The sequence below is a fragment of the Schistocerca serialis genome, chromosome 1 (genome assembly GCF_023864345.2).
Source record: "Schistocerca serialis cubense isolate TAMUIC-IGC-003099 chromosome 1, iqSchSeri2.2, whole genome shotgun sequence".
In the NCBI taxonomy this organism is placed as follows: domain Eukaryota; kingdom Metazoa; phylum Arthropoda; class Insecta; order Orthoptera; family Acrididae; genus Schistocerca; species Schistocerca serialis.
This window is the reverse complement of record NC_064638.1, coordinates 608,062,994-608,084,263: the sequence shown is the minus strand read 5'-3', so window position 1 is coordinate 608,084,263 and position 21,270 is coordinate 608,062,994. Positions and strand designations below refer to the sequence as shown.

The 21,270-nt window shown below is 39.8% G+C and overlaps 1 protein-coding gene and 1 long non-coding RNA gene across 2 annotated transcripts in view; both read left to right on the top strand.

Annotated features, from left to right (window-relative positions):
* LOC126419029 (DNA repair protein RAD51 homolog 4-like) overlaps positions 1-21,270 on the top strand; it is a 205,099-nt gene that overhangs the window by 66,772 nt on the left and 117,057 nt on the right. Inside the window, exons 3-4 of the mRNA XM_050086130.1 lie at positions 15,993-16,111; positions 16,200-16,410. Coding sequence (XP_049942087.1) covers positions 15,993-16,111; positions 16,200-16,410 — 330 coding nt within the window. The remainder of the gene's footprint in view (positions 1-15,992; positions 16,112-16,199; positions 16,411-21,270) is intronic.
* Positions 17,054-21,270, top strand: part of LOC126477634 (uncharacterized) — a 54,393-nt gene continuing 50,176 nt past the window's right edge. The window contains exon 1 of the long non-coding RNA XR_007587434.1: positions 17,054-17,122. This is a non-coding gene — a long non-coding RNA (uncharacterized LOC126477634). The remainder of the gene's footprint in view (positions 17,123-21,270) is intronic.

Genomic DNA, 21,270 nt, shown 5'->3' with positions numbered 1-21,270 from the left:
TGTGATGGGGTAGGGTGAGACTGTGATCAGACTGGAGTAAGGAGTCCTGGATAGGTGAACTGGGCAGGTCCTGCACCTGTGTGTCCCACTAGGCTATGATTCCTGGGGCAAGGAGGTGGGAGTGGCATAGGTATCAACTAGAAAGTTGTGTAAGTTGCGTGGGCAACAGAATACCATATCACCTGGTCTTCCTCAAACCCATGTGCTACCATCCTGGACATTGACCTCCACCTCTGATGGCTCCATGTACACCTCTGTCCGTATTAAACCCACCATCCACCAAGAGTACCTGCAGTTCAACAGCTGTCATCTCTTCCATGTCAAAGAATACCTCCCATACAACCTTGCCACCTATGGGCAGCATATCAGCAGTGACAAGAACTCAATTGTGTAATATTGTGAAGGTCTTACAAGGGTCTTCACAGATATGCACTATCCCCCCACCTCCAAACAGATTTTCTGTACCTTATCCTCGCACACCCTAACCCTCCCACAAACCCCAAGAATGAGCTACAAAGGAGAAAATTCCTTTCACCCTGTCTCTCCTTAGATTGAAGCAACTGAACCATATCCTTCAGCAGGATTTTGATTACCTATCATCATGCCCTGAAATGAGGGATATCCTACCCAAGATCCATCCCACCCCTCCAAAAATGGTGTTCCATCATACAACCGATATCCACAACATCCTAGTCCATCCCTACACCACTCTTACTCCCAACCCTTCACCTTCAGGGCTAATATGCCTGTGGAAAACCAAGGTGCAAGACCTACCCAATCCCCCCAGTCAGCACTTCCTATTTCAGTCTGCAGACTTATTCTACTCCATCAGAGGAAGGACCATTCATGAAAGCAGCCATGTCTTATACCAACTCTGCTACAGTCACTGCATGACTTTTTAGGTCAGTATGATGACCTACTAGCTGTCCACCAGAATGAATGGCCACTACCAAACTGTGGCCAAAAACAAAATTGACCACCCGGTGTCACACCGTGCAAATGAGCACAACAAGCTCAATTTCAATGGCTTATTTACAGCCCAGACCATCTGGATCCTTCGCTCCACCACTACCTTTTCTGAACTACGCAAATGGGATTTATTCTTGCAACACATCCCTTGTTCCCATAAACCTCCTGATCTTGATCTCCTTTAATCCAGTGTCCCTGCAACCCAACAGTTTCCCCTTCCTATGTTCTATCAACCCCTTCTAATTCACACCTTGTTGACATCTTCATTGTGCACCATTCCCAACCCGCTGCAACACCTGTGCGTCACATGCCTAGCATGCATGCCTGTAACCTGTCCCACTCACATTCCTATACAGCAAACTGGCTGCCTCCCTCTGAGCTGCTAGTTACTCACTCCCATCCTCTTTGCCTGTCTCCCACCTCTCTCTCCCTCTACCTCCTCCACCCAGCACAACCCCAATCTTATTCGTCCCCTTGCTGAACTTAATCACAGAATTGTGTGTCCAGCCAGCTTATGTAAGAGCACATGCATGCAAGCGTTTTGTGTGTCTATTTTCTAATCTAACTAGAGAAAGGATTAATTCCAAAAGCCAGCAAGTTTTCTCTCTCTCTTGAGTGTACTTGTCAACCACTTAATGCTTCTGCTATTTGGTGAGCAGTCTCCTTTACTTCTAAATTATTTTACATTCTACCTACTGAAATAATTCTGATACAAGCTTGTTAATTCCTTTTTAATTTCTGGATCTGTTATGCTATAAGAATTACAGTTTACCTTTAAGAACTGATTATCACTGAACAGAGTAATTTGTATTATAACGAGGAAGAAATTAAGGATAAAATTTACTGACTCCCAGAATTCTGAGCCTAATTTTTTAAAATTATGACCATTAACACAACAAACTGAAAACTTACTGGAAATATATGATAAATGCAGCCAATATAAACTGCTATTGCAAGGGATAATTAAATGTAACATGCAATGGCAGTTATAATAGGCGCAGAGCACACTATTATGCGACAGCAACAGACTTCGTAAGAGCTATACAGAGTAACCAGAACTCCTCATGCAGACTTGCAGAGATGGTAATAAGGACCAAAGTATGAAAAAATTGATATAAAACTTGGCTCTAAAATGCATACCTGAAGAGTTATGAGCACATGTTCATCTTCAATACTGTGCAACACATCTCTTCTACTAAACAGGTGCTCGTAGCTTTTAAGGTATGCATTCTAGAAAACTAGCAAGGTAGCACAGTGGACTCTCATTCGGGAGAACAACTGTTCAAACCCACATCTGGCCATTCAGATGTAGGTTTTCCATCATTTCCCTAAATTGTTTAAGGCAAATGCCAGGATGGATCCTGTTAAAGGTCATGACCAATTTCCTTCTCCATCCTTCCATAATCCGAGCTTGTGCTTTATCTCTAATGACGTCATTGTCAACAGGACATTAAACACTAAGCTCCTCCTCCTCCTCCTCCTCCATATTAGAGCCCTTTTTTAGTAGACAATTTTTTCTTGTTTTGGTCCATACTACCACCTCCTAAAATATGAAAAGCAAAGAGCTTGCAGTAGAATAAATTTGTTTCACAATATCGTAGATGAATAAGTGCTCATAGCTTCAAGGTATTCATTTTAGAGCCGTTGTTTACTAGACTTTCTCTCTTATTTTGATCCATACTGCCAGCTGTGCAATTTTGTTAATGGATTTATGTCATAATCGTACACTTATAAACACTTCCTTAGAGCGAACTGGTCTATGAATAAAAAGAAAAGGTAGAGACAATGCATTAATTTTGTAAATAGCTATACTGCAATTAAATGGAAACGAATTTCTAAACCAGATATTCCTTCTGCCATTTGTAGAATACACAACTGTTGATTTACTGTGAAATATGCTATGCACAATACTTATCAACTTCCAAAAATACCTTCATTTACAAAGATACATGTAAATGCACAAATTTTACAACGGGCAGATTTCATGATGCCTATAGTGTGCTAAATATGAACAATGTTGTCAGTTTGTCCCACTAAAGTGGCAAAAATCATGAAGCACACATTTCCTGTGTGTGGTGGCTAACAATGCCTGGAGAATGGAGAGCTGCATCAAGTGGTCATTAGGACTGAAGATCACAACAGCAACATTTTCAGTTATTGAACAATGATTGTTTTTAACTTATTAAAGTCTTTCCTTGCTTCTAAATTCCTCATGCGACAAATGGTCTTGTCAGTCATAAAGTTTACTGGTTGAGCTTCTGTAAATGGTTAATCCGTACCTAAGAATGAATGGAAATATGTGTAAAATATTACTGTGGATCTGCTTCTATTCTGGTTTAGGACACACTGTGCTTATCAAGCTTTTTAGAGGTTTGTTACAAGAACTATCACATAAGAGTGCAAGTTTAAATTTTCTTACTTCCTATAAGCTATATACCTAGAACTTTAGTTTGGAACAATATTATCAAAAGGATAGTTGCTACTCACCTTGTAGTTGAGATATTGAGTCGCAGGTAGGTACAATGAAAAGGCTGTCAGAAAGTGAGCTTTTCTCCAACAAGGCCTTTGTCGAAAACGGACACACACACACACACACACACACACACACACACACACACACACACGGGGAGAGTTCCCACCTGAGCAGTTCAGAAAAACTGGTGTTGGTGGGAAGGATCCAGATGACACAGGCTGCGAAGCAGTCACTGAAATGAAGAACGTTGTATTGGATGGTGTGCTCAACAATGAGTTGTCTAGCTTTTCCTTGGCCACACTTTGTCGCTGGCCATTTACGCAGACACTTGTTGGTTGTCAAGTCCACGTAGAATGCAGCACGGTGGTTGCAGCATAGCTTGTAGATCACATGACAGGTTTCACACGTAACCCAGCCTTTGATGGAATAGGTTACTTTTGTGAGCGGACTGGAGTAGCTGGTGGTGGGAGGATGTATGGGACAGGTCTTCCATCTAGGTCTATTACAGGGATATTAGCCTTGAGGCAAGGGGCTGGGAGCAGTTGTTGTGTAGGGATGGATGAGAATGTTGTATGGTTTTGGTGGGCGGCAGAATACCACTGTGAGAAGGATAGCAGGTAGGATATTTCTCATTTCAGGGCACGACATGAGGTAGTCGAAACCCTGGCAGAGAATGTAATTTAGTTGCTCCAGACCTGGGTAACACTGAGTTCCTCTCTGGCCTTATGGTGGGACCCTGGTATATGGTGGGTGACTGGAAGGATAAGGCACAGGAGATCTGCTTGTGTACAAGGTTGAGAGGGTAATTTCAGTCTGTGAAGATCTTGGCGAGACCTTCCGTATATCTTGGGAGGAACTGGTCATCACTACAGATGTGATGGCCATGGGTGGCTAGGCTCGGTACGGAATGGGTGGCAGCTGTCGAAGTGGATGTATTGCTGGTGGTTATTATGTTTGATATGGACAGAGGTACTGATGTAGCCCTCTTTGAGTTGGAAGTCAACATTGAGGAAGGTGGCGTATTGAGTTGGGTAGGAGCTTTGAATTGGAAGTCAACATTGAGGAAGGTGGCGTATTGAGTTGGGTAGGAGCAGGTGAAGTGAATGGGGAAGAAGATGTTGAGGTTCTGAAGGAATGTAGATAGGGTGTACTCACCCTTGATCCAGATCACCATGGTGTCATCAGTGAATCTGAACCAGGTGAGCAGTCTGGAATTCTGGGTATTTAGGAAGAATTCCTCTAGATGGCTTAGGAATAGATCAGCGTAGGATGTTGCCATGCGGGTGCCCATAGCCATACCCTGGATTTGTGTCTAGGTGATGTCTTTAAAGAAGAAGTAATTGTGGGTCAGGATATAGTTGGTCATGGTGACCAGGAAGGAGGTTGTTGGTTTGGAATCTGTCGCATGTTGGGAAACATAGTGTTCAATAGCAGTAAGGCCATGAACATTAGGGATATTAGTGTAAAGGGAGGTGGCATCATAGTGACGAGCAGGGCACAATGTGCTAAAGGACCAGGAACTGTGGAGAGTCAGTGGAGGAAATGGTTGGTATCTTTTGTGTAGGAGGGTAGGTTGTGGGTAACAGGTTTACTGTTGGTCTACAAGAGCAGAGATTCTCCCAGTGGGGGCTCAGTGACTGGCCACACAGGGAATTCTGGGTGATTATGTGTATGGTCTTTAGGAAGCATATAGAAGGTAGGAGTGCGGGGAGTGGTAGGGGTGAGGAGACAGATTGACTCTGGAGAAAGGTTCTGGAATGGACCTAAGGATTTGAGGAGAGACTAGAGATCCTGTTGGATTTCTGGAATGGGGTCAAAGTGGCAGAGTTTGTAGGTGGGTGTCCTTCTGCCATGTAATCCTTGTGGTTCAAAACAACAATGGTGGAGCCTTTGTCAACAGGTGGGAATACAAGGGCAGGATCAGTTTTTAGCTGGTTGGTGGCAGTTTTCCTGTGGATGTAAGGTTGGTTTGCATGTTGAGTGATTCGGGGAATGATGGTGAGGCAAGGTTCAATGTTAAGAAATTCTGGAAAGTTAAAAGGGGTTTATTTGTGGGCATTGGGGTGGATCACAGTTGTATGGAGGAGTGAACTGAGTCAGACAGGGTTTGACATTGGTATTCAGTTGAGTCTGATTGTTAGGTTTGGCGGTCAGAAAGTGTTACCACTGTAGGGACTCAGAAAAGGAGAGAAGGTCTTTAACAAGTCCTGCATGATTGAATTTGGGAGTGGGGCAAAAGGTGAGACCATTGAAAAGGACAGATACTTCTGCAGGACTAGGGCTTTTAGAGGAAAGGTTCATGACTCTGTTTCGGCTCTGTTTAGGTTCTGGATATTGTGTGGTGATGGGAGGGAGTTTTTGAGGACGAGGTAAATGTAGTAGGTCTGCAAGACAGGGTTTGTTATCTGTTAGGGGATGTGAGGGAGGTTTGGAAGTTGTTGTAGAGGTGGTGGACAGTGGTAGTCCAAGGGAGGAGTAGGAAGTGGGAAGGGTGGAGAGTTTTTTTAGGTGGCTTTGTGCTTGTTGCTGTAGTTCCTCAAGGGCAAAAGTTTCATTGTGTGTTAGTTTCAATAATATGTTGTTGAGTCTTCGTATTTTGTCATTTCTGTGTAAACAGGAACTACTGGAATTGGTGAATAGAGCTCTTTATTTTTTGATTTGAAACTAACTTGTAACAAGAGCTACTTGAATACTTACTGCCAATACTAAGGACATTCTACTTCCAACTGTTATTAAAATGCAAGTATCATTGTAATAATAAAATTATACAACACAGCTGAGCAAAAATTGTGTAACTTTTGTGCCAGACTAGTACAGTATAATTTAGTAACACTGTAACATTCAAGATAATAAGAATTACATTACTAACAAGAAGTATACAGTGTTGTGATAAAAGTCATGTGACAGTAACATGCACGTATACAGATGGCAGTAGTATCACATACACAAGGTATAAAGGATCAGGGCATTGGTGGAGCTGTCATTTGTACTCAGGTGATTCACGTCAAAAGGTTTCTGATGTGATTATGGCCGTATGGTGGGAATCAACAGACTAAGAATGTGAAATGTTAGTTGATGCTAGACACATGGGGCATTCCATTTCAGAAATCATTAGGTAATTCAACGTTCTGAGATGCACAGCATCAAAAGTGTGCCAGGAATACCAAATATCACTCATTACCTCTCACCACTGGCAAAGCAGTGGCCAAAAGCCTTCACCTAATGACCGAGAGCAATGTTGTGTGCGTAGAGTTGTAAGTGCTAGCAGACAACCAACTCTGTGTAATATAAATATAAAAATCAATGTGGGACATATGTTGAATGTATCCATTAGAATAGAGCAGAGAAATTTGTTGTTGATGGGCTATGGCAGCAGATGACGAATGCGAGTGCCATTGCTAATTGTACGACATAGCTGCAGTGTCTCTCCCGAGCTCTTGACCATATCAGTTTGACCCTAGATGACTGGAATACTGTGGCGTGGTCAGATGAGTCCTGATTTCAGTTGGTAAAGGCTGATGGCAGGGTTCGAGTGTGCCGCAGACCCCATGAAGTCGTGGACTCAGGTTTTCAATAAGGCACTGCACAAGCTGATGGTGGCTCCATAATGGTGTGGACTGTGTTTACTTGGAATGGACTGGGTCTTCTAGTCCAACTGAACTGATGATTGACTGGAAACAATTGTGTTTGTCTACCTGGAGACCATTTGTAGCTTTTAATGGACTTCATGTTCCCGAGCAATGATGGAATTTTTATGATGACAATGTGCCATTTCACCAGTTTGAAGAACATTCTGGACAATTAGTTTGAAGAACATTCTGGACAATTTGAGCAAACAATTTGCCCACCCTGGTCACCTGACATGAATCCCATCAAACATTTATGAGATATAACCTAGAGGTCAGTTCATGCACAAAATCGTACACTGGCAACACTAATGCAATTAGGGATAGCTATAGACACAATATTTCTGCTGGTGACTTCCAATGACTTGTTGAGCCCACGCCACATCAAGCTGCTGCACTATGTTGTCTCCTCTTTGTCCTATTGGGTATGTGTCCATACAATTGAGCAGTAGTCTAGAATTGGTCACACAAGTGATTTGTAAACAATTTCCTTTCCAGAGCGACTGCGCTTCCTCATTAATGTGCCATTCCATTTTGTTGTTGTTATGGTCTTCAGTCCAGAGACTGGTTTGATGCAACTCTCCATGCTACTCTATCCTGTGCAAGCTTCTTCATCTCCAAGTACCTACTGCAACTGGCATCCTCCTGAATCTGCTTAGTGTATTCATCTCTTGGTCTCCCTCTATGATTTTTACCCTCCATGCTGCCTTCCAATACTAAATTGGTGATTCCTTGATGCCTCAGAACAAGTCCTACCAACCGGTCCCTTCTTCTAGTCCAGTAGTGCCACAAATTCCTCTTCTCCCGTATTCTATTCAGTACCTCCTCATTAGTTATATCATCAACCCATCTAATCTTCAGCATTCTTCTGTAGCACCACATTTCGAAACCTTCTATTCTCTTCTTGATCAAACTATTTACTGTCCGTGTTTCACTTCCATACAAGGCTACACTCCATACAAATACTTTCAGAAAAGACTTCCTAACACTTAAATCTATAATCGGTGTTAACAAACTTCTCTTCTTCAGAAGCGCTTTCCTTACCATTGCCAGTCTACATTTTGTATCCTCTCTACTTTGATGATCATCAGTTATTTTGCTTGCCAAATAGCAAAACTCATCTACTACTACTTTAAGTGTCTCATTTCCTAACCTAATTCCCTCAGCATCACCTGATTTAATTAGACTACATTCCATTATCCTTGTTTTGCTTTTGTTGATGTTCACCTTATATCCTCCTTTTGAGACACTTTCAACTCATTTTCAACTGCTCTTCCAGGTCCTTTGTGTCTCTGACAGAATTACAGTGTCATCAGCAAACCTCAAAGTTTTTATTTCTGCTCTATGGATTTTAATTCTTACTCCAAATTTTTCTTTTGTTTCCTTTACTGCTTGCTCAATATAGAGCTTGAATAACATCGGGGATAGGCTACAACCCTGTCCACTCCCTTCCTAACCATTGCTTCCCTTTCATTCCCCTCGATTCATATAACCGCCATCTCTGCTTTCTGTACAAATTGTAAATAGCCTTTTGCTCCCTGTATTTGTCTCCTGCCACCTTCAGAATTTGAAAGAGAGTATTCCAGCTAACATCGTCAAAAGCTTTCTCTAAGTCTACATATGCCAGAAACGTAGGTTTGCCTTGCCTTAATCTATCTTCTAAGATAAGTCATATGGTCAGTATTACCTCATGTGTTCCAACATTTCTACGGAATCCAAATTGATCTTCCCCAAGGTCAGCTTCTACCAGTTTTTCCATTTGTCTGTAAAGAATTTGTGTTAGTATTTTTCAGCCTTGACTTATTAAACTAATAGTTCAGTAATTTTCACCTATGAACACCTGCTTTCTTTGGAATTGGAATTATCATATTCTTCTTGAAGTCTGAGGCCATTTCACCTGTCTCATACATCTTGTTCACCAGATGGTAGAATTTTGTCAGGGCTCAGTCTCTCAAGGCTATCAGTAGTTCTAATGGAATGTTGTCTACTCCCTGGCCTTGTTTCGACTTGGATCTTTCTGTGCCCTGTCAAATTCTTCATGCAGTATCATATCTCCCATTTCATCTTCAACTACTTCCTCTTCCATTTCCATAATAGTACCCTCAAGTAAGTCGCCCTGGTGTAGACTCTCTATATATTCCTTCCACCTTACTGGTTTTCCTTCTGAGCTCTTGATATTGATATTGGTGGTTCTTTTTTCTCCAAAGTCTCGTTAATTTTCCAGAAAGCAGTATCTATCTTACCTCTAGGAATATATACCTTTGCACCCTTACATTTATCCTCTAGCCATCCCTGCTTAGCCATTTTGTACTTGCTATCAGTCTCATTTTTTAGACATTTGTACTTGTTTTTGCCTGCTTCATTTACTGCATTTTTATATTATCTCCTTTCATCAATTAAATTCAGTATCTCTTCTGTTACCCAAGGATTTCTACTAGCCCTCATCTTCTTACCTACTTTATTCTCTTCTGCCTTCGCTATTTCATCTCTCAAAGCTACCCATTCTTCTTCTACTGTATTTCTTTCTCCCATTCTTGTCAATCATTCCCTAATGCTTTCCCTGAAGCTCTCTATAACCTCTGGTAATTTCAGTTTATCCAGGTCCCATCTCCTTAAATTCCCATGTTTTTGCAGTTTCTTCAGTTTTAGCCTACAGTTCATAACCAATAAATTGTGGTCAGAGTCCACATCTGCCCGTGGAATTTTCTTACAATTTAAAACCCACTGAGCAAGATTGCACAGTGGTTAGCACACTGGACTCACATTCAGGAGGACGACAGTTCAAACCTGCGTCCGGCCATTCAGATTTCGGTTTTCTGTGAGTTCCCTAAATCACTTCAGGGATGGTTCCTTTGAAAGGGCACAACCAATTTCATTCCCCCATCCTTCCATAATCTGAGCTTGAGCTCCGTCTCTAATGACCTCATTGTTGGCGGGATGTTAAACGCTAATCTCCTCCTTAAAACCTGGTTGCTAAATCTCTGTGTTACATTATATAATGCATCTGAAACCTTCCAGTGTCCCCCGGCCTCTTCCACATGTACAACCTTCTTTCATAATTCTTAAACCAGTTAGTTATGATTAAGTTATGTTCTGTGCAAAATTCTACCAGGTGACTTCCTCTTTCATTCCTTACTCCCATTCCATATTCACCTACTACTTTTCCTTCTCTTCCTTTTCCTACTATCAAATTCCAGTCCACCATGACTACTAAATTTTCATCTCCCTTCACTTAATTTCTTTTATCGCATCATACATTGCTTCAATCTCTTCATCGTCTGCAGAGCTGGTTGGCATATAAACTTTGTACTACTGTGGTAGACAAGGACTTCATGCTATCTTGGCTACATTAATGCATTCACTAAGCTGTTCATAGTGGCTTAGCTGCGCTCCATTTTTTTATTTGTTATTAAACCTACTCTTGCGTTACCCATACTTGATTTTTTATATATAACTTTGTAGTCACCTGACCAGAAGTCTTGTTCCTCCTTCCACCAAACTTCAATAATTCGTTCTATATCTAACTTTAACCTGTCCATTTCCCTTTTTAAATTTTCTAACCTACTTGCCCGATTAAGGGATCTGACATTCCACTCTCTGATCCATAGAACACCATTTGCCTGATAATGATGTCCTCCTGAGTAGTCCCTGTCCAGAGATCTGAATGAGGGCCTATTTTACCTCCAAAATATTTTACCCAAGAGGACACCTTCATCATTTTAACCATACAGTAGAGCTGCATGCCCTTGGGAAAAATTACGACTGTTGTTTCACCTTGCTTTCAGCCGTTCGCAGTACCAGCACAGCAAGGCCGTTTTGGTTACTGTTACAAGGCTAGATCATTCTATCATCCAGACTACTGCCCCTGCAACTACTGAATAGGCTGCTACCCCTCTTCAGGAGCCACACATATGTCTGGCCTCTCAATAGATACTCCTCTGCTGTGGTTGCACCTACTGCACGGCTATCTGTATTGCTGAGGCACACAAGCCTCCCCACCAACAGCAAGGCCCACGGTTCATGGGGGAGCCCATTCCATATCCCTTACAAAGTGCTAAGACCACGTGTTTGTGTGAGATGGCCAATTCCAACAGTGGCTCATTGACGTTACAGTATACTACGTTTTTTCATTATGTGAAGTGTACAATACTACATTTCTGTACATTTAGAGCAAGTTTCCTACGTCTGCACCACTTTGAAATCTTATCAACATCTGACTTAATATTTATGCAGCTTCTTTCAGATTGTACTTCATTATAGATAACTGAATCATCTGCAAAAAGCCCAATTTTACTGTTAATATTGTCTGCAAGGTAATTAATATGAGGCATGTTTTTTAAGTAAGTACAGTTTTGAAATTAAAAAAAGATGTGCTAGGATATCTCAATAATTTTATTTTTACGTGAAAGCCTGTACCTTAATCTGCACACTGACGCCATTACAGTCTGATTCTTCCTTGTTTACATTGTGTACTGAGTGTTTTAAGATGCCTCCAATAATCGGGAGTCCCGCCGACTGTGAAGTACGGGCTATTATAAGATTTCTTAGTGCTAAAGACCTAAAAGCGATCAATATTCATCGTGAGATCTGAGCATTTTACGGAGAAAACATTATGAGTGATGGAATGGTAAGAAAGTGGATGAGAGCATTTAATGATGGCCGCACAAATGGGCATGATGAACAATGGAGTGGGCGTCCTTCGGTCGTTAATGAAAGTTTAGTGCAGGAAGTGGACAATAATGTGAGAGGAAACAAGACGCTTTATGATTTCCTCCTTGCGGGATGACTCTTTTAATGTTACTCGTAGTGTTTTGTATGGCATTGTGACCGAGCACTTGAATTACCGAAAATGTGCACACGTTGGGTACCGAAAATGTTGACGGATGTGCACAAAACTAAATGTTTAGACAGTGCATTGAGTTTCCTTGAGCAGTACCACAACGATGGTGATGATTTCTTAAGCCAAACTGTTATGGGCAATGAAACATGGGTGGCCTACGTCACACCAGAATCAAAGCAACAGTCCATGGAAGTTGAGCAAGGGCATCGTTTTGCTGCAAGACAATGCCCGTCCGCATGTGGTGATCAGACCAAAGGTCTCATCACATCTTTTCGATGGGAAGCTCTAGATCATCCTCCGTACGGCCCCGATCTTGCGCCCAGTGACTACCATCTGTTCCTGCACTTGAAGAAACACCTGGGCAGTCAGTGTCTTCAAGACGAAGTCAAAACAGTGGTGATGCAGTGGTTAACAAGTCAGGTGGCAGACTTCTATGAAGAGGGTATTCAAAAACTGGTACAATGTTATGGCAAGTGCCTCAATATTGTCGGAAATTATGTAGAAAAGTAGATTAAGGTACAGGCTTTCATGTAGAAATAAAATTATTGAGATTTCTTAGCACGTCTTTTTTTTATTTCAATACGGTACTTACTTAAAAAACACGCCTCATATAAAATATGAACAGCAAGGGTCCCTTACACTTCCTTGGAGCATCTGAAATTACTTCTACATGTGTTGATGACTCTCCATCGTAGATAACTTGCTGCGTCCTCCATATGAAATCCTCAACCCACTCACAAATTTTACTTGCTACGCCATGTAATCATACTATTGGTAATAAATGTAGATGTGTTACTGAGTCAAATGCTTTTCAGAAATCAAGAAACATTGTGTCTGCCTCACTGCCTTGACTCAAAGCTTTCAGGATGTCATATGAGAAAAGTTCAGGTTGGGTTTCCACATGCTCGATGTTTTCAAAATCCATGCTGGCTGGCATTGAGAAGGTCATTCTATTCAAGATACCTCATTATGTTTGATCTCGGTGTATTCTAAGTAAGATTCTGCAGCAAATCGATGTCAAGTATATGGGATGGTAATTTTGTGGATCATGTCTACTGCCCTTCTTGTAAATGGATGTGTCCCGTGCCTCTTTCCAAGCACTGGGCACAATTTTTTGTTTAAGGCATCTATGATAGATGATAGTTAGAAGAGGGGCTAACTCGGCCACAAATTTAATACAGAATCTGACAGTGATTCCATCAGGCCCTGAAGCTTTGTTTAATTGTAACGATTTCAGCTGTTTCTCGACACCACTGACACTAATACTTATTTCATTCATCTTTTCAGTGGTACGAGGATTAAATTGGGGTAATTCTCCTGGGTTTTCCTTTGTAAAGGAGCATTTGAAAATGTATTTAAGCATTTCAGCTTTTGCTTTGCTGCTGCCCTCAATTTCAGTTCCTGGCTTATTCACTAGGGACTGGACACTGACTTTGGTGCCACTAACAACTTTTACATGCGAATTTTGTGAAATGTCATTTGACATTATTCTGCTATGGTGGTCATTGAAGGCATCATGCATTGCTCTCCTGACAGCCTAACATGTTTCATTCAGCATCTCTCTATCTATAGCCTTGTGTTTTGTTTTACACCTATTATGCAGTAATCTTTGTTTGTGTAGAAGTTTCTCTTACAGCAACTACCATGGAGCTTCCCTCCCATTATAGAACATTCTACTAGTATTTACGCGAAATTTGGGCTAAGTTATTGTAGACTAAACTGCCCATACTTTTAACCCCAACTGGATTCCTGGAAAATCTTTAGCTCAGAAGGTGCATTCTTGGCAGTGGAACATGCATTGCAGTTGTTAAGTGACTTGCAGGTTTGAAACAAATGCAAGTTCCTGTTAACAAAGATCACACTAATGTATAAATGCTTAATCTCATCTGCCCTTAATACTTTCCTCTACCACTTGGCTCTGAGGAAAGCCCATATCTATTAATCCAGGTACTTTTAATTATTCAGGTGCTTCTAACATCTTCATATTGTGATCACAAGTAACAATATTATGAAAAGGATAGTTGCTTCTCACCATCCTTTTCATAATATTGTTATATTCCATTCTGGATTTTCCATTGTTTGATATTGTGATCAACTAGACAAAATGCCTTTTACAAATCTAAGAAAATACAAGTATTTGGTGCTCCAATAAGTGATTCCAAGCCCTGCTTAGTAGATCAATGTAGATTGTTTTTTTTTTGTACAGTAATGATTTTAAAATGTTGGTTTGAAGCATATTATAAATAGTTAAAAAATATCTTCGAGAAAACATCTGTTTTTAAGCTACTGGAAGAAGTTTCACTTGATGGGAATTGATGAAAATGTGCAGAACTGCTTATATGACATAATCAAACAATTTCTGGTTCATATGAATATTTGTCGTTGAGTGACTGAATTGATAATCAGTAGTCAGTTCTATCTTCAGAGTGCAAGAGTGTAGTACTACTGATAGATACATATAAGGTGAAACATATACTCTACTGGTATGTCAAAGGCAATAGTTCATTTTTCGGGTGGGAGAGAGGGAGAGATTGGGGGAGGTTAAAAAATTAGGGCAGGTCACTCAGACCCCAGTATGAGGCAGACCCGCCTGTAATAAGAATGAAGTGGTTTGTGTGCCCTTTTCCTCACTGCTTGTGAGTCTCTCTCATACTGGAGTCTGAGTGAGCTGACCTACTTTTTTAACCTCCCCCAACCTCTCCCTCTCTCCCACCTGACAAATGAACTATTACTTCCGAAAGACAGACGGAGCCTCCCCTTTTACTTTTATATGTTTCTATCAGCAGTACTATACCTCTCATTTCTGTCTCAAATTCATTGTTTTTTGTGGTCTTCAGTCCAGAGACTGGTTTGATGCAGCTCTCTGTGCTACTCTATCCTGTGCAAGCTTCTTCATTTTGGAGTAACTGCAGCAGCCTACATCCTTCTGAATCTGCTTAGTATATTCATCTCTTGGTCTCCGTCTATGACTTTTACCATCCATGCTTCCCTCCAGTACTAAATTGGTGATCCCTTGGTGCCTTGGAATGTTTTCTACCAACCAATCCCTTCCTTTTGTCTGGTTGTGACACAATTCCTCTTCTCTCCAATTCTATTCAGTACCTCCTTATTAGTTACGTGATCTACCCACCTAATTTTCAGCGTTCTTCTGTAGCACCACATTTCAAAACCTTCTATTCTCTTCTTGTCTGCACTGTTTATTGTCCATGTTTCACTTCCACACATGGCTACACTCCATACAAATACTTTCAGAAAAGACTTCCTGACACTTAAATCTGTATTCGATGTTAACAAATTTCTCTTCTTCAGAAACACTTTCCTTGCCACAGCCTGTCTACATTTTATATCCCTTAAATTCATTAGGTTTCTTTATTGAATTTTGTATTGACAGTTTCATGTATATTAATATAACTGCTTTGTGGAATACAGACATAGGAATAAAACAGTGTAATGTCTAGGATGGAATAACAACAACATGGAAAGGGTAGATTGCCACCCACAAAACAGAGGAGACTTTGAGGTACAGGCAGACATAATGAATAAAATGCTAGAAATATTTCAGATTTTGGACAAGTCAATTATGCTGTCACAGAGTCTTGCCATGGCCACAGAAGTGTGCGTTTTGGTGACTTTTTGGTTATGTGTGTAAATGTGTATACTTTTGCTAGAAAAAGAGCTAGTGCAAATTTTGTTTTTACTATCAAATGTTTCTGTGCTCCAGGTGAGTGGTTTCCTTTTCCTTATTTTATGTACTGATTCAACCAGGAATTTCCATTATCGATAACAAGTCAAATACACTTCTATTTTCAGCAATAACTTTAGTTGGATATTTTAGTACTGTATAAAGCTAAAACTCTTGATTATTTTCAACTTATCTCTTCTGTGGTTGGAATTATTTATTACTTAGCTACCAATTTTTGCTGCATGAAGTGTGTCATACATGTGTCTGTTAAGATACGAGAAAGAACATAATCTCATTCAGCATAGTTCATGTTACTATCTTATCTCGCATAGATGTCTAACAAAGACTTACATAGATATTGCAATACATATTTGAAACTTTTCATTATATATGTTTTTCCAGGATGTGATACAGATTCGCAGCTCTCTTATAACTGATTACTCAGCATTTCCTCATAAAGGAATCAGCATGTACAATGATTTAGTAGCAAATTCAGCACTTATACAGACAGGCATTAAAAGGTATGGTAACAAAGCTACCTCTGTTTGTACAGAATAAATATCAATACTTGTTAGAATATGGCTCACTCATATTATTGAAATTTTGCAGCATTGACACAATATTGGAAGGTGGCTTGCTTACAGGAAACATATATGAGTTGTGTGGTCTTTCTGGTACAGGGAAAACCCAAATTTGTCTTGCAACAACAGCACATGTAACATCAAATTTGAAACAAAGTATATATTACATTGATTCAAATTTGTCTTTCTCAGGGGAAAGAATGCAGTCAATATTGGATGCCAGATGTCTTGATGATGAGGTACTGTTGTGTATTCATTACTAATTTATTTTCAGTTTGAGTATGAGTGATTAACACTCTATACCATTACTCTGATAGTGTATTTCTGACACATTTCCTTAGTAAGACTTGTCCTGTTCAAATTACAGTAACTGTATTTACCATGTTTCATAGGTGTATGGTTTAGTGGCTAAGTGGGTGTCAGGCTATGTATCCAAAGGTCTGGAACTCATTTCTGTCAGACAGGTATTATTTTCTGTCCATTGCCACTTCTTTCACTTCTGCCAATGATTTGTTTATGTGAAAAACACTAAGTTTCATGGTGATTCAGAGTCAATGTTTAACTGTAGGTGCCCTTACAACTGACTGAATAAATCAGTTTTAAGGTTGGAGGAAGATAAGGGCATACCCCATAAAACAAGACCATGCCTAGCTAGTAAAGGCGTGTGCTGCTGAAACCAACTTCTGAGCTAAGATAGCTTTGTTTTATTTCAAAGGCTTTAATGTAGTTATTAGTGATACAAGAATTTTCATACAGTTCATTGAATTATGAAAATATCTTCAGTGTGTCAGAGTAAAAAGGGGTTTTGGCCTGCAAGTTAAAGTGGCAGTTAACCGAGAGACCCATATTTATTTATTTATTTATTTATCTCTTGTTCCGGTGATCCATGTTGCAACACTATCACAGGATATGGAACGTGTCAATTTTACAAGCTTTCGGCCAGAATTTATGGTAATACATAAAACAAAACAAAAACAGTAAATAGTAACTTAGGTCCCACTATAAAAAAATACATTTTAGAGATAGATAGAGATTACAAAACAAAAAACAGTAAACAGTAACTTAAGTCCCACTACAAAAGTACATTTTAGAGATAGATAAAGATTACAAAATAATAAGTGTTACAGAGAAATAAATATTGCAAAATATATGTTTACAATAAAAATATTTGGTGTTACAAATACAAATTTGGGCATATATTTGCAATTTACAATACAAGAAATGTTAAACACTGTAGTTCAGGAACTCTTCTAATGTATAAAATGATCCTTGCAATAGATCATCATCTACCAAACACTTAATTCTTGAAGGGAGGGCATTAAAAAATCTTACAGCCACTGAAATGGACTCCTTTCTGTACCATACTTAGATTTGGCTGTTCATAGTGGATATCATGTTTCCTTCTAGTATTGTGACTGTGATATGCACTATTCAGCTTGAAGATGGATTTTTCTTTCCTTATGAAGCACATCAACGAGAATATATATTGCGCAGTGGATGTAAGTATTCCAAGCTTCTTAAAAAGATTCCTGCATGTGGCTCTAGGATGGACTCCACACATGATCCTTACGGCTCTTTTTTGTACACACAGTACTTTTTTAGCCAGTGGCTGATTTCCCCAAAATATAATTCCAAATGCCATAATTGCACGAAAGTAACCATAATACACTGACTTCATGGTTTCCATATTTCTATAAGAAGAAACAATGCGCAATGCGTATGTTGCTGAACTTAGACTTTTCCACAGATCCACGATGTGGTTTGACCAGTTCAGTTTGCTATCAATATGCAAGCCTAGGTATTTTGAGGAATCTACCCTGGTTATTGTCTGCTCACCTATCTTTACAAATATTTCCTCATCTTTGGATGTTTTGTAGAACTGAATGTAGTTTGTTTTACAGTAATTTAAAATAAGACCATTAATGTTGAACCAGTTCACCATTTCATTTAAAACCTTATTTGCTGTTTCCTCAAGTTTATCTACTGAATTATCAATAAGTAGTGTAGTGTCATCCGCGAAAAGTGAATCTACAATATTCTGTAGAGAGAGGAAGATCATTTATAAATATAATAAAAAGTAGGGGCGCCAGAACTGAGCCCTGCAGCACTCCACATGTGATAGTACCCCATTCTGAAGATACTGGGACACCATCTTGACTATCTACTACAACTTTTTGTTTCCTGTTTGACAAATATGAGTCGAGTCATTTCCCTGCTGCACCACTTATACCGAGATGTGCAGCTTTTTGGAAAAGAATTTGGTGATTTACACAGTCAAATGCTTTTGTTAGGTCACAAAATATGCCAATCACTTTCAGTTTTTTGTTGATAGATTTCAAGAGTTTGCCAGTAAATGCAAATATTGCATGAATGTTAATGACCATTCTAACAGGTATACTTCACTGAAACCTGACGTAGGGACAGAATTCTTAATATAATGTTTGAAGAATCATTGCACAGTTCCCACTTGATTACAATTTAAATTTCTGTGTTTTACCATAGTAACTCAAGGAAACTGTTGTTACTCATTTACTCCACTTTTGTGGAATCAGAGTGCTCTCATTAATAGCTTTAATGTTACTTTATGTGCAATGCCCCAGATGATAATTCCATAAGGTAACATCTACATCTACATACATATTCTGCAAGCCACCAAACGGTATGTGGCAGACAATACACTGTTCCACTACTATTAATTTTCTTTCCTTTTCCACTCGTAAATAGAGCGAGAGAAAAACAACTGTCCAGAAGGGTGGTTTGATGAATCTGGTATATTTCCATGAAAGGATGGTACATTTTTGTTGCACCTTCATGGTTGGTTAACTTGTTTATTCCAAGGGTCATATAAAGAATTTCAGCAATGTACAGTTGATAGCAAAAAAAAATAAAATAAAGGTACTGCTGAATGCAACCAACATAATGTAGCTGTGTTGCAGGTCCTCTAAGTGTCAAACTGGGGTACAGTTGTTTGACTATTCACAATGGTTACCACAAGAGACCACTAGAGAACACAGCTCTTTGTAGCAGTCAGTCAATTATGTAAACTAATACTAGAAAACACACTGTTAGAGGTGAAGCAGACTCTAATGCTTGTAAATTAAACTTCATTACAATAAGTGACACTTCAGAAGTCTTGTCACACTCATTAAATGACATGATGAGTAGTGGTTCATGTTCGAAATTTGAACCCACTGTAAACCAGACAAAGCTTGCGCGTCTGATTGAGACTCGACTAGGCATGAAGACAAGTAAAATATCGAAGTGTTCACCAGTATTTGTTTGCAAGGCCGAATATCCAAACCTGGAAATAAATGACAATGTGTTTAGCACTGCAGCGGGATCCCCATGAAGCTTATATTGGCCCTGAGAAGTAATCACAAAAGTTATGTAATAAAGTGCAATACACAAGTGTGAAGTATCATGAAGTAAAGTTATGATGATGGATGTGGAGTAGAACTCAGTACCTATATGAATTGTGCACAATCAAATGTCAGATACTAAATATGTTCACCAACTGTCTGATAGCAGAACCTGAAATGACAATGCAAATGATTTTTGCTGGCAGGGATTCAAACCTGGCACCTTTCATTATTGTCTTATACCTATGAATAGACATGAAATATTTTTTTGTTTCTTCACCAGTAGCAATATATGCACATGTTTGGCTAGAGGTGATGCAACAAATAGTTCTGTACTGTCTGAGACTCCAGCCCTGTGCATATCGATGTTGTTGTCCCCAACCGAAGAGGTGTCAACTATAAAATTCTCTTTCACAAGTAGTTAGGATCACATCATACAAAGAGACCTGGACGAATTTGGCACTATGAGGAAACAAAGAATAAGATTCCCAGTATGATCCCAAAGGTTTCAAATCGGGAGAAAAATTGGAATTGGCGTTCGAATACCAGTCCTGTGCCACTATTTTTAAAATCTCAATGTCACTTAAAATAAGAAGTGAAGGTCCTGTAATTTTACATGATGACTGGTTTGTGGCCGGCCGGAGTGACTGTGTGGTTTTAGGCACTACAGTCTGGAACCGAGCGACCGCTACGGTCGCAGGTTCCAATCCTGCCTTGGGCATGGATGTGTGTGATGTCCTTAGGTTAGTTAGGTTTATTTAGTTCTAAGTTCTAGGTGACTGATGACCCCAGAAGTTCAATCGCATAGTGCTCAGAGCCATTTGAACAACTGGTTTGTGAAATAAAATAACATTACTAGTATAAGAAAGCATATTAGAGTGAGAGTTTCTGCAAGCAGTTGCTTCAGCCTCTGACAGCCAAAACTGATCCAGTTCTGTTCCAGTCAGTAGCGAATGGACATGTTTAATGTTGATTTGGAATCACGGCACAGTCCTGTGTTCTTTACTTGGCATTACTGGAGGTGAAGAAGGTATGTTTGTGGCTGTTAAAACTGGTACCCCCAACGGAAATCGAACCCACTCCTTAGTCATTCCAAGCTAGCCTCAGTCCATCCAACCACCGAACTTCAAGTGTGTTAGCATCATGTTTTTGTCATAATGAGATACACAGCACAAGGTATGAGAACTTTTGACTTCCACTTGAGCTTTTGTTGTGAATAACCTACTCATGTTCTAGTAGTCAATGTCATGCAGTGCGAGCACAAAACCATGATATCAAACCCATGCTTTTCCTTTCATTTTTAATCTATATTCTGTCAGTCTGCTAAGAGCAGCAGTGTGACAGAAGGTCAAAGACAGTTTCGTTCATTTTTTTAACCAGCAAGTAATAGAAAAATCTTGCAGAAACATGTTTGCAAAAGGTCTCTTGAATGTTATATATGAAGGTAGTATCTGTTCCTGAAACTGAAAGAACAGATACCATTGATGACCGTGCAGTTTCTCTAGAATGAAATGATAATTAAATTGACACCCTGGCTGCAAACAGGCGTCGATATACATCATTGGGAACATGTTGAAAATGTGTGCCCTGACCGTGTCTCGAACCTAGGATCTCCTGCTTACATTGCAGATGCTCTATCCATCTGAGCCACGAAGAGCACAGAGGATAGTGCGCCTGCAGGGACTTATCCCTTGCATGCTCTCCGTGAGACCCACATTCCCAACGTGTCCACACCACTAC